Source organism: Canis aureus, chromosome 5, assembly GCF_053574225.1.
Source record: "Canis aureus isolate CA01 chromosome 5, VMU_Caureus_v.1.0, whole genome shotgun sequence".
In the NCBI taxonomy this organism is placed as follows: Eukaryota; Metazoa; Chordata; class Mammalia; order Carnivora; family Canidae; genus Canis; species Canis aureus.
In genome coordinates, this window is record NC_135615.1 from 58,123,133 (window position 1) to 58,137,799 (window position 14,667).

Sequence of the window (14,667 nt, forward strand, 5' to 3'; positions counted from 1 at the left end):
GGCAGGGGTTCCAAGGCAATTCTATGGAAAAAGAACAGTCTTTTCATTGAATAGTTCTGAGGCAACAAGATATTCACCTCGGCAAAAAAAAATAAATAAATAAATAAAAAGTTGGACTCCTTTCCTCATACCATATACACAGATTAACTGCCAATGGATCATCAATCTAAATGTAAGACCTAAAGCTATAAAATTCTTGGAAGGAAACATAGCAGTAAACGTTTATCACCTTGGATTAGACAGAGCTTTCATACATAAATACCAAAAGCAAGAAAAAAAAATTGGATTTCATCAAAATTTTAATATTCTGTGCTTCAAAGGACACCATCAAGATAGTGAGAAGACAACCCACAAAATAGGAGAAAATATTTCCAAATTATATGTCCAGTAAGAGACTTGTATCTAAAATATATAAAGAATGTTTATAACTCAATAATAAAATAACAAAATCCAATCTTAGAATGGGCAACGGATTTAAATACTTATTTTTTCAAAGAAGACATACAAATGGCCAACAGGTATGTAAAAAACTGTTCAATGTCACCCATCAGTGAGGATATATAAGTCAAAGCAACAAAGGATGCCTTCACACCTGTAAGGATGACTACCACCAAAACAAAACAAACCAAAAACCCAAAGACAACAATTGTTAGTGAGAATATGGAAAATTGGAACCCTTGTACATTGTTGATGGGAATACAAAATGGTATAGCCACTATGGAAAACAGTTTAGAAGTTCCTCAAAAACTAAAAAATAGAACTACCGTATCATCCAGCAGTCCCACTTCCGGGTATCCAAGAATTGAAATCAGGATCCCAGACCTCAGCAATCAGTGTTCACTGCAACACTATTCACAATATCCAAGAGGTTATGACAACCTAAATGTCTACTGATGGATGAATAAAGAAAATTGTGGTATATACATACAATAGAATAATATTCAGTCTTTTAAAAAATAAATCTTGTGATACATGACAACATGGATGATGAAGACATGCTAAGTAAAATAAGTCAGCCACAGAATACTATATAACAAATACTATATGACTCCAACTATTTAAGTTATCTAAAATAGTCAAACTCAAAGAAGCACAGAACAGAACCATGGTCACCAAGGGCAGGGGAGATGGAAATGGGAAGTTGCCAATCAATGGGAATTTCAATTAAAGCTTCATTAATGCAAGATTAGTAAATTCTATGGATATTCTGTAACATTATTCCTATAGTTGACAATACTGTATTCTACACTTAAAACTTTGTCAAGAGTAGATCTTTTGTTACCTGTTCCTAAACCATTAAACATTAGAAGAAAAAAAAAGATAAAGATTTATCTTTAAAGATAAATAATCCAGACAGAACATAGTAGATTAGTGGTTCCTAGGGATCATGGGGTAAGGGAAATAAGTGACTGCTAATGGTCACAGGGATTCTTTTTGAGGTGATGAAAATGTTTTGGAATTTATGCTGATGCTTGTACAACTTTCTAAATATGCAAAAAAATCACTTTATAATAGAGTGAATTTTATGATACGTGAATCTTGAAATAACTACAATGAGTGAAAGAACCCAGGCTAACACAAAAATATATATACTGAAATGATCATAAAATTCCAGAAAAAGCAAGCTAATCTATAATAATAGACGGCAGATAAGTGTTTGCTTGGCAATTCATAGTGGGAGGAGGGATGGTTACAAAGAAACACAAATTTTGGGGGATAATGGGTATGTTTATTATTTTGATTATGGTAATAATTTCACAGCTATAAACATATATAAAATACAACAAATTGTAAATTTTAAATATGGGCAATTTTTTAATGTCAGTTACAATAAAGTGGGGAGGGGAGTAAAAAAAAAAAAAAAGACAAACCAATTTAAAAATGGGTAAGATTTACTGACCCAAAAAAAAAAAAAAAAAAGGCAAAGGATCTAAATAGACATTTTAAAAGGAGACATATAAATGGCCAATACTACATGAAAAGATGTTCCACATCCTTAGCCATTAAGGAAATGCAACTGAAAATGACAATGCCCTGACACTTCACATCTACTATACTGTCCTAAAATCAAAAAGATAAACAAAAACAAGTGCTGGTAAGGATGTGGAGAAACTGCACTTTGCTGATATGGGAATGAAAAATGGTGCAGTCATTTTGGAAAATCATTTGGTGGCCCCTCTAAAGGCTAAAATTAAGAGTTACTATATGACCCTGCAACTCCACTCTTTGGTGTATACTCAAGAGAAATAAAAACATATCTACACAAAAACCTGTACACCAATGTTCACAGCAGCCTTATTCATAACAGTCAGAAAGTAGAAACAATTCCAAAGTCCAACAAATGATGAAAGACAATATTGGTACGTCATAAAAGGCATGTTATTTGGCCAAGAAAGGAATGAAGTGGTAATGACATGCTGTAACATGGATGAAATTTGAAAATAGTACTCTAAGGCAAAGAAACTACTGTGTCTGATTATATATAATATGTATGATTCTATCTGTATGTCCAGAAAAGACAAATCTACAGAGACAGAAATCTATAGAGGCAAGTTTCTGGTTGCCTAGAGCCAGGTGCTGAGAGCTGAAAGTGATTGCCAATGAGTATATGGTTTCCTTTTGGGGATGATCACAGTGATCTAAAATTGGTTATGATGACAGTCGTACAATTTGGTGACTCTACTAAAAAAAAAAATCAAATTGTATAATTTACATGGGTGAATAGTATGAAATGTAAATACTACCTCCAAAAGCCATTAAAATTTTAAAAAGAACAGGGGCACCTGGGTGGCTCAGTCAGGTTAGTAGCCAACTCTTGGTTACAGCTCAGGCCATGATCTCAGGGTGGTGAGATTGAGTCCTGCATTGAGCTCGGCACTAATCGGCACTAAATGGGGAGTCTGCCTGGGATTCCCCTCCCTCCCTTGGCCCCTGCCCCCATGTATGCACTCACTCACTCTTTCAAAGTGTTCTCGCTAAATCTTCAAAACATTTAAAAAATTTTTAAATATAACAAAACAAATTTATACATGTGATTCTATTAAACCATTTATAATCAGATTTTTCACAGATTCTCAACCAACCTGACCTTCCCTTAGTGGACCTAAATCTCATCACTACTCACCCAGCTGCTTACAGCAAAAAGTCGAGAATTCATCCTTGACTCATTTCCTACATAGCTCATGTACAATCCATCAGAAGTCCTGCCTCAGTAGCTTCATAATTTATCTCAAATACGATTACTTCTATCTGTATCTCCCTTGGCTAAGCCACCATCACCTCTTACCTGCAAAAGTCTCTTAACTAACTAAACTCAATACCTGCACGCACCCTCTCCTGGTTTTGTTAGTTAAAAGAGAGTTAGTTACCGGTTTTAAAGGCAAATCAGATTGTGTTAACACCCATGTTCAAAACCCTTCAGTGAATTCTCATTACCCAAAGAATAAATTCAAACTCTTTCCTAGTCCTAGAACACCATTCAGGATACGGCCCTGCCCCTCTGCATCTCCATATCACACACTCCCTCTGTTGTTCTTTCTGAAACACCCTGAACTTGCTTCTGCCTCAGGGCTTCTGCATTGCAGTGCTTTGCCTCAAAATCTCTTCTCCCCAAGCTTCACATATCCCATCACCCCTAACTTCCCTCAGAGACCTTACCCTGACATTTCTATATAAAACAGTACCCCACACACACATACCCCCAAATTCTACTCATACCTACTTCAGTTTTCTTTATAGCATTGTCTACCTGATTTATTGCCAACTCCTCTAAAATCGAAGCTCCCTGAGGTGAGTCTACACAATTTTTATTACTAACTCTCCATTTCTCCTTCTTGCTCTTTCTCCTGCTCACTTTCTTCTGTTCTTCCTTCTCTATCTACATAGCATGTTTCAAAATAAAATTTTCACAGGAAAAAAAATTTTTTTTTCACAGGACCATTCAGGATCTATTCAAATTCAAGAACAGATAACTCTGTCACACTTGAGTGACCTTCTCCCCTTGTGGAATCACCATTTCTTCACTGTCCACCAGAAATAGGTCTTCCCTCACCATCAATAAATATTGGTCTAACGCCTCACAGAGGCAACAACATTTGGTGGTCCCCATAGAACACATACATAAGGTGAATTCTAAACAAATAATGTGATTATAGCTACATGAGCTCTCGTCATATACCATCAGACAAGTATTCTCACCACAGTCTTATTTTTTTTTTTTAATTTTTATTTATTTGTGATAGTCACAGAGAGAGAGAGAGAGAGAGGCAGAGACACAGGCAGAGAGAGAAGCAGGCTCCATGCACCAGGAGCCTGACGTGGGATTCGATCCCGGGTCTCCAGGATCACGCCCTGGGCCAAAGGCAGGCGCCAAACCGCTGCGCCACCCAGGGATCCCCTCACCACAGTCTTGATGCTTTCTAAATCAGTTACAGTCACATCAGCTGTCATTAGCAAACCAATACGAAAAGCTTAACATAAGAAAATACTCCAAATAAATAAATAAATAAATAAATAAATAAATAAATAAATAAAAAATACTCCTTTTTTCCTAACAGTCCCACATAGGTGTTCCTGCACAGTGAATGTACAGTCATCCAAGAACTGTTTCAGTTACCTGTTTTTGCTCAACAAACCATCCCAAAATGTACTGGTTGAAAACAAAATCTTTCATTTTTTATCACAACTTTCATGTGGTATCATATGGGTAACTGGAACAGCCAAACGTCCAAATGGCTTCACTCCTGTTAGGTAGTTTGTATTGGCTGCTGACCGGAAGCGGAGCCGGGCTCGCCACTGGGAACCTCAGTTCTCCTGACCGCAGCTGTCTGGGCTTCCTCACCACACGGCAGCCTTGAAGTAGTCATATTTCCTACAGGGTAACTTAGCTTCTAACTGCACCAAAGTGCAAACTTCCATGCTTTCCTAAGGTTTAGCACAGTGTCACTTGTGCTGCATTCTACTCGTAAACCATGTCACAGGCCCAGCCCAATACAAGCAGACTACACAAGCACAGAAATACTGGAAACATGTTCACTGGGGGACACCAAAGTAACAGGCACTCAGGTTCCTTCCATCTTGTGGTTTCCCATCCCCCAGGTCTTCAAAATCCTTTGCATTCAGCAGACAGATGAAGAAAAAGAATGAATCTTAACCACTTTGATCCAACATCAAACATACTATTTTTCATGATTTTAGGAACAACTAGTCACACAGCCCCATTTAGCTGTGAAAGTGAGTGGAAAACAGAATCCCTGACTGGGTAGCTACTGGCCAGTGACTAGAATATAGAAGATTAAGCACAAATATTTGGTGAACAGTTGGCAGCCTCAGCTAACTTTCCCCTTTCACTTATCCCCCAGTAGATTAACATTTCCTTTTTAACTGTCAGGAAGTCAATGAGCACTTCTCAGCAGACAGCACCTTCTGCTGTCAGACTCCCTCCACAGTTATATTTGGTTATCTCAGGCTGTTTCCAGTAACTTATATCCTCACACCAATATTCATAAACACACTCACTTTATATAAAAGTTTTGACTGATATCATCTACATTTTAAAATTACACTGATTTCTGAGACACCTGGCTGACTCGGTGGAGCATCCAACTCTTAATCTTGAGGTTATGAGTTCAAGCCCCACGTTGGATGTGGAGATTACTTAGAAATAAAATAATAAAAATCACAAATAAATAAATAAATTACACTGACTTTTGTCAAAACCCACACCTCCCCCATGTGACTGAACTTCATTTCTCTATGATCCACACACACACGCTTTCTGATCCCTATAAACGACCACTTTGAAATTGTTTAACTGATCTTTCTGGTATTTACTTCCATATCTCTAAACAACTCACTACTTTTCTCAATTGTTTCCATTTTAGGCATCAGCAACCGCCTTCCCAGTAGAGCAGATGAGAATTTAGCTCTTACATACATTCGTCCACTCCAGTCCCAGTTCCACAGAACCACACTTCCTTAGTGCCCTGCGGGCATCATTTCACTTCCAGGGTGCAGGACTCACATGGAGGAATCTAGTCATTCTGATTCTTGATCCTCTGTACAAATACTTCTCTCATTCTCTGGAGACTTAAAAAGTCTTCTCTCTATCCCAGATTTCTGAAATTTCATAATAATCTATCCCAATCCATTCTGACAGATGCTCAATGGGCCATTTTAATGTAGAAATGCATGTTCTATAATTCTGAGAATTTCTCTCGAATTTTCATTGATAACTTCTTCCCCTCTGGTTTCTTTGTTCTCTCATAAAACATCTATTATTCAGGCCATTCCTGTAATTTTCTTACATATTTTCCATCATTTAGGGTTTGGTTTTTGTTGCTCTTCTTTATGATGAATTTCCTAAACTTTATCTTCCATACATTGAATTGTGAATTTCCAAGAGCTCTACATTCTTTTAATGAATCTCGTCCTCATTTCATCAGTGTAAGGACTACTCTTACATTCCAAAATTAAGTCTTGTTTTTCATTGCCTCTTCCAAATTGCTTTAATTCTCTTTTGTTCTGGTCTCCATAATTCATACCAGCGGCTTTCCCTAACTAAGCTGTTTGTTCATTGTTATGAATGAGACATTTAAAAGCTGATTAGATGTTCTGCGTGCATGGCGGCGACTGCCAACAATGAACTTCATGGAAGGGTGATCTGACTGGGACCTTTCCTAGGCAAACAACTTATATTGGTATTTATGGAATTTTTCTCTCTTGACCAATTCAAATTCCTCAAAGGAAACATTTTTGCTCATGTTGTAACCTCTAAATAATTTGGGAATACCCTGTATTCACACATCTCTGGTAACATCTAAAAATTTCACCTTAAATTTCAATAATTTCAAGGATGGAATTTCTGGCATATTATCAATATTAACTTTTAAGAAACTATTATAAAATTATAGACATATAGAAAAGTCACAAAAATATACAGAGTCTCATATACCCTTCATCCAGCTTCCCTAATGTTAACATCTTACAACATCAAAGTATTATCATCAAAACCAGGAAATGGGGATCCCTGGGTGGTGCAGCGGTTTGGCGCCTGCCTTTGGCCCAGGGCGCGATCCTGGAGACCCGGGATCGAATCCCACATCGGGCTCCCGGTGCATGGAGCCTGCTTCTCCCTCTGCCTGTGTCTCTGCCTCTCTCTCTCTGTGTGACTATCATAAATAAATAAAAATTAAAAATATTTAAAAAAAAAAAAAACCAGGAAATGAATACTTGCAAGATACTATTGACTAGCAATCTTATTCAAAATTCACCAGTTTTGCCACTAATGCCTTTTTTCTGTTTTAGAATCCAATCCAGGATTCCATACTCGATTTACTGTAATCTCTTTAATTCTGGTCTTTGATAATTACTCCATCTTTCTTGTCTTTCATGATTTTGACACTTTAGAGATTACTGATCAGTTATTTTCTAGAACAACCTTCAGTTTGGCTTTGTCTAACATCCTCTCATTATAAAATTAAGGTTATGTGTCTTGAGCAAACAAGAAATGATGTTTTGCCCTTCTCAGTACCTGATAGATCAGAAGTCCATGGTATTGCTAGGTCTTATTTCTGGTGATATTAACCATGATCTATTAGTTAACATGGTGTCTGCCATGATGCTTTATGTAAATTTACTCTTTTTCCCTTTTCAATTAACAAGTAATATTAAAGATAAAATTACATCACTCTTCTAAATGTATCACATGGACCCTAGAAAGTATTTAGGGTCAAAATTTAATAACCTTCATCAAACATTCATTGAACATCTATCTATTCCTTGACTACTGAACTAAGCAATCCTTAACACTCAAAAATGTTACCATGTTCCTTTTTCTTGAACTTCTATTGTATTTTTTCTATAAAAGGTTATCCTGATGTAACATATTTTTATACTTGGATTACATACTTATTATCCAGCTGTTGTTCACTGCAAAAACATACCCCTACATAAATATTTTTTAAACTTCTTGTGACCATAGGGTTCTAATTATCAAACCAAAAGAAATTCTGGAATATCATTATCATTAACATTAGTACCCGATGGATCAAAACACAAGTGTATTATACACTGGGAAAACTAATTATTAGGCAAAAAACAAAATTTCATTAAATGTATATCTATAAAATAAAAGGAGCTTACTCATTTTTTTATGGTTTATGAATCCATGAATGAGTATTACTTAATATGAGAAGGAGACAAGGTTCAGCATTAATCCTATTCCCTTTTTTTTTTTTTTTAAGGTTTCACTTATTTATTCATGAGAGACACAGAGAGAGAGAGAGGCAGACACAGGCAGAGGGAGATGCAGGCTTCATGTAGGGAGCCTGATGTGGGACTTGATCCCAGGACTCCAGGATCACACCCTGAACTGAAGGCAGACAGACCCTTAACCGCTAAGCCACCCAGGCATCCCCTACTCCTATTTTTTTTTAAGACAAAAGTGCTTATTAATAACCACAGAAGGGACTGAAAACCTTGTTATAATGTTATTCAATTCTCTGAGCTCCCTTAGTTATATGCTAGATTTTGCATAACAATATACTGAAAAGAATGGTTTTTAATAATCTGACATCTATGTAACCCAAAAAACACACAAATAAACTCTAAGTCCCCCACAGTAAACTCTCTATTTCAGGCTAAAAAGAATTTATATAGTTTCTTAAATTTCATTGTACTGTAATAGGATTTGACTTCATATACAGTCTCCTCTTATATATCAAAACTATTTTTATAACCCAACAAATGTCCCAATATAATGATTTGCTATTTAATTTAAAAATCATAAACATAAGCGATATAAGGCTACAAATTTGTTTAATCAAGATTTAATCTTTTTGCTAATGGTACAGGTTTTTTTCCTGATAGGTATATTAGCAATATATCTATCACAAAGTGTTTAAGTATTTGTTTTGGACAGTTTTTCCAAAATGTTGTACATCTGAGTTTCCTTTAAAAAGAATACTTCCAGACTGAATTAAACGGTTACTAAGTCAGGACGCCTGGGTGGCTCAGCAGTTGAGTGTCTGCCTTTGGCTCAGGGCATAATTCCAAGTACGGGGATTGAGTCCCACATCGGGCTCCCTGCAAAGAGCCTGCCTCTCCCTCTGCCTGTGTCTCTGCCTCTCTCTCTGTGTCTCTCATGAATAAATAAAATCTTTTAAAAAAATGGTTATTAATGCAAAGCCTTGTATAAGCACACCCAAGTCCACTTTTATCTGGTAGATGACAGCCAGAGCTTAAAGAGGGAAAGAACTAGGTAGCCGGGGTGGCTCAGCGGTTTAGTGCCGCCTTCAGCCCAGGGCGTGATCCTGGAGACCCGGGATCGAGTCCCACCATCAGGCTCCCTGCATGGAGCCTGCATCTCCCTCTGCCTGTGTCTCTGCCTCTCTCTCTCTCTGTCTCTCTCTGTCTCTCATGAATAAATAAAATCTTTAAGAAAAAAAAAAGGGAAAGAACTAAAATAAATAGTAAGGAGGTAATCCAATTAGTAGAGAAGTATGGAAATGCTAAAAGTGGTAGACAAGTAGCATTTGAAAGCTCAAGGATATAAAATTTAGTTAATTTCCACAACAAGCAAAAATAGAGGTCAGGTTGTAAAGGAGAGAAGGAGCCACAAAAGCACATAAAAGAAAAAGAGGCACACTCTTGGAATCAAGTACTGATTAGAAAACTGAAAAAGGAATATTATGCCCTTTAACTGTGTACTTTTAAGCTCTAAATAAATTAGTATAAACTAGTATGTGCTCTAAATGTTTATGAGCTCGTTTCAAGTAAGAACTTTTCTGGAGGCAGTATGAGAAGCTTAAAAAAAAAAAAAAAATCTCCCAACTGCCATAGGAATAACCTTGTATAAAAATAAAGCATAAAGTAATCAAAATATACCCTAACCCCAAAGTTATTAAACATTTTTAAAAACCCTAATGCCGGGGATCCCCAGGTGGCCCAGCAATTTAGCGCCATCTTCAGCCCAGGGTATGATCCTGGAGACCCAGGACAGAGTCCCACATCAGGCTCCCTGCATGGAGCCTGCTTCTCCCTCTGCCTTGGTGTCTCTGCCTCTCTCTCTCTCCCTCTCTCTCTCTCTCTCTCTCTCTGTGTGTCTCATGAATAAATAAAGTCTTAAAAAAAAACCCTGATGCCTTTTATGCAATGCTTCCATCCAACATTATTATTCTGCCCTTGTGTAATGATATTTTTCTCAAGTTACATAAAGAATTGGTTCTATCTCAAATTTATACAAGAATAAAACAGCCTATTAAGGAGAACCAAAGTATTTATTAAAACAGCAAACCAGCTAGGATGCCTGGGTGGTTCAGTCAGTTGAGCATCCAGCTCTTGATTTCGGCTGAGGTCATGATCTCAGGGTTGTTAAGACTGAGCCCCATATCAGGCTCTGCACTCATCGGGGAGTCTGCTTGAGATTCTCTCTCTGCCCCTCTCTCCCGATTGTGCATTCTCCTTCTAAAATAAAAAAATCTTTGAAAAAATAAAATAAAACAGCAAACCAGTTTAAGCTACCGATCACAATTTTTTATTCCTGAGAAAAAGCAAACTTCTCACTGACTACATGAACTAATTCTTATCCTAAGTGTTGTCCTGATCATGTAATGAACCCATCAGTCACAACTGTCCTGCAAATCAACAGTGAATTTGGTATGATCTTTAGATGTGATCAAACCAAAAGGGATAAATTTGGAAGGCATGACTTGTGAAAAAGGCTGAAAATAATGTGAGTGTTCTCTATGAAAGGTCTTTTGTTCAAGGTACAGAAAAGGCCAACTTTTTAAAAACCACCTGGTGGTTTTAAAGTGTAGGGTGAATGTGTGTACATGGACCAAGCACATTAGATCTTTCTGGCTCCAATACCTCTATAGAGGAGAAATGGCAGGAAAATAGGGAAGGCATGATGAAGTTGCACCCATCTTTTAGGAACAGGGTCTAGTTGGATCTTAGGATCCAAAAACCCAAACTTTAGAAGATTAAGGATTTCGAAGCTAGCTGAATTCTATAAATATATTGTTTTTTATGATAATCAGCAAACCTGCCTTTGATAAATCAGGCTGAATCAGCTATGTGAGGCAGACAAAGACAATACATTTTGTCCACGGGTAGATAGCAGTTTTAGGAGGAGACCGTAATAGTGATAGCAGCAGGAATCAACTACTTTAAATGAAGGAAAGGACATGGTAAGGAATCAAGATAGCCAAATATGAGGCTCAATGCACAACTCTCTTTGTACATACATGGAGAAATCAGAAATCCTACCCTCTGTCAAATGTTTATTTTTGTTGTTTTTCAAACTTTCCTAACAAGCCTCATGTACACAGATAGGTAGACTCAAAGCACTCCCAAGAAATACTAAGTAAAGTCACCTCAATTTAAACTCTAAAGAGTCACTTGAAAGGATACTGACATAGTTGGGGTCTAAAAAGGAGGTTTCTATAATAGATACTTCAAGTAACTTTTAAAGACTCACCTGTAGGCTTAACTGAATAAAAACCAATGGCCTCTCCTTTCTTCCACAGAATCTTAGCGTAATCAGTACTGCTATGACACAGGAATGGTATCTCATTTCTCTCCATTTCCTGCTTTCTATAAATAATTCGATTCAGAACATACAGAACCACTCTCTCCCCAAGAGTTCTCACCTGGAAAGAGAGTCAGACACCAGGCACAACAGTTATGATACGCATCCATTCAGAGATGCCATCTACCTTGCTTCCTGCTTCTACAACTCATACTAGCATTCAAAGCACTGGAAATACACTCAAAATGATTTCTTAAACCTTCCATCACACAGATGAGATGAATCATTCACAGCAATAACAGTTCATATCTACAAACACATACTATGCATGGAATACTGCCTCTCAGCAAAATTCTAAAACAGGCAAATGAGTTTCTAATGTACCAATCCTCAGCATCTCTTCCTTAGCACTCAAGTGTTTTCTTTCCTCTTCCAGTTGCCCAGATCCAGAGTTTCCCCCACCATAAGTGCTGCCCCCAACACCTCTACTGCTTCAACTCTTTTTCACCCCATTCTAGCCTCAATAGTAAATTAAAAAAGAACAGGGGGAACCAAAAAAAGTTATGTTATCCTCGAAGACTTTGAGAACAATAACTTATTTGATGAGCAAGGCCATATTTATCCTCTTAGAAAAGGAATCTGTAAAAAAAAAAAGAAAAAGAAAAAAAAGAAAGAAAAGGAATCTGTCTCATCTTTTCCAGGTAAAATGTTCATTTAACAGTCATGTCTTGGGCGTCTTAACTATAAGGAATACCCACTTCACCCCACATACATACCCACAGACCCTACAGTGGCACAGGAAAGTCTGATAAAAACAAACATGGGACACTCACAGGATGGAGGCAGAGGTTCACTTCCTACATGCAGAGCCACATGGTCACCGGGACCCCCTCACCAACTTTCTGACATCAAAGGATGTGGTTTTCCTTAGACATCTTTTCACCACTCAAAACAAGAGTTCTATCCATAAAGTCTATTTCTCCTCAAGTCTCCTCAAGGAAAAACAAGAGTGCCCTCTAATTAAACGAATGAAGAACAAAAAGTGTTAACTATATACACACTACTCTCAAAAAATAAAACAACAACAACAAAACTACCTTAACCATACTACACACTAGGGGATGCCAGATACCAAATACAAGAAATGACAAAGCTCACTAGCTTTCAAGGCAACCCATTCCTTCCTTGAACAGCTCTGACCACTATAAAATTCTTCTTCATACTAAGCAGACTATAACCAAAAACTGTACTTTGAAGAAGCCAAAACATTCAACTAAAGAAAGAGACTGACTGAATGCAATGTGGGGTCCTCTCCCTTGAAACTGCTCCAGATCCTTAACGTCTCTCTTTCCACTGGGACTTGGCAGACATTAACAGATCCGAATGCTGAAGATATTGCTAAGACAATGGGACTTTGCTATATAGGCATATTTTTTATTAGCTGTTTTTCTTACCTTGGCTTTAGTCCCAATTAACTATAGCCCAAGCGTTTTCATATGCACTGTTTTAGCTTGTTCTTCATGGTGCACATGTGCAGTTAATTTTTTGAACCTCCGGGTACTACTTTTCATTGTGTTACATCCTGCTCTTTGTTTCTGAACTCTGCCTTTCATAGACTGGTTTCTCCCATCAAGCACTGTGGCAGGCAGAAGTGATCAGCATATCAGCTATGTATGCCTTCCTCTCAGTAAATGATAAAATGATGACCAGGACAGAAAAAAAATGACAAAGTTTGGTAGTACGCCCCCGAGGACCTCCCTTCTACTCCACTCTTTAGAACACTTGAGTAGACCACGTAAAATGGCCCCTTCTGATAGACAGGTTTCCTGGTCAGTCTCTCCTATAGACAGAGAATACAGGCAAACACACAGACATTACTAGCCTTTTCTCTACCCTTTAAGAAAACCAGAAGTTAACAGGTCGATTCAGGTCACTACATTTCAAGTAACCCCAAGGTATTCACTCTTCCTCACCCAAATTTGATACTTTTTGGAACCACGTAAAATTAAGGAAGTTCAATCAGACTACCAGTTTCATCATAACATTGAAACTCTAAGGGTTTAATACAACCTGGTTATACTAAAATGGAGACGTGCTCAATAATTTCATCAACTATCAATGTTTAGGGGAAACATACTGTAAAACAGCCTCAGAAGAAACACTTTTAAATTACAGGATCTTGTTACCTGCTTAAGCCCTTCTCTAGAAGGAACAGATGTTTTCACAATATCATCAATAGCCCACCACTGATCAGCAAGGTAAAGTGCCACAGCTAAAACAGAATAAATGATTATTAACATTTCAGTCTTATAGTATGCAATATTACTATTTGGAAAAGCTTATACAGATAACCTTATTAAATACACCCACACTTTTAAGACAATGTGGCCCCATTTACACCATTTTTATTTCACTCAGTAAACATTTAATTACAAATAAGTAAAAAAAAAAAAACAAAAAAAAATTACAAACAAGTGAAAATTTTATTTTCTGAAATTTAGTTTGAAACAATTTTTTAAGCTCCTTCAAGTAGCTACTTTTTTTTTTTTTGTAGCTACTTTTTAATAAAGATCTTATTGTTTGGAGAAAACTTCCTCAATTGATAAAGATTAAGCAGAAAAGAGACCTGTGAGTGAGTCCTCAGGTGCAAAAAGAGCAAGAATTTTCTCAGTCTGATCTCCACCATAAAGAGGTACAAAGCCTACATTTGACAGGCTAATAGGAATCTGAAAAGACAATTGATTAGAGTAGTGAAGAGTTTGTTAAGAAAACATAGGGCAAAAACACCATGCTTCTACCAAAATATTGAACTTTCTCTACATTAATACAAATTACATAATTTAATTTCATAGAAAATATTTCTAGTCTCAAAAAAATTAGTAATCAGACTTCCCTTTTGCAAGAATCTTGTTATTTGGGGGAAAAAATTAAAGTTTACTTCAATAAATATTACTACTATGCTCTAGCCACACATCTGAATAAAAACAAAGGCATGATACGGAACAAAAACTCATTAAAAAACAACTATGTTTATCATCTGTTATTTAGACAATCTCACGGGGTAAATCTCTCATTTTATGGTCAAAGACATCAGATAGGTACATTTGTTTTCCCTGTGAGACACAGATGATACTTTT

The 14,667-nt window shown here is 37.0% G+C and overlaps 1 protein-coding gene across 9 annotated transcripts in view; it reads right to left on the reverse strand.

Moving 5' to 3' along the window:
- Nucleotides 1–14,667, reverse strand: part of FAM169A (family with sequence similarity 169 member A) — a 64,610-nt gene that overhangs the window by 27,143 nt on the left and 22,800 nt on the right. For 7 of the 9 annotated variants that reach the window (XM_077898196.1, XM_077898194.1, XM_077898192.1 and 4 more), the window contains 3 exons: nucleotides 14,157–14,256; nucleotides 13,717–13,802; nucleotides 11,480–11,651 (listed from right to left, as the gene is read on the reverse strand). In XM_077898196.1, coding sequence (XP_077754322.1) covers nucleotides 11,480–11,651; nucleotides 13,717–13,802; nucleotides 14,157–14,256 — 358 coding nt within the window. Of the gene's footprint in view, nucleotides 1–11,479; nucleotides 11,652–12,984; nucleotides 13,006–13,716; nucleotides 13,803–14,156; nucleotides 14,257–14,667 lie in introns of those variants that run through there. The other 2 variants (XM_077898198.1, XM_077898199.1) reach the window with 2 other exon arrangements.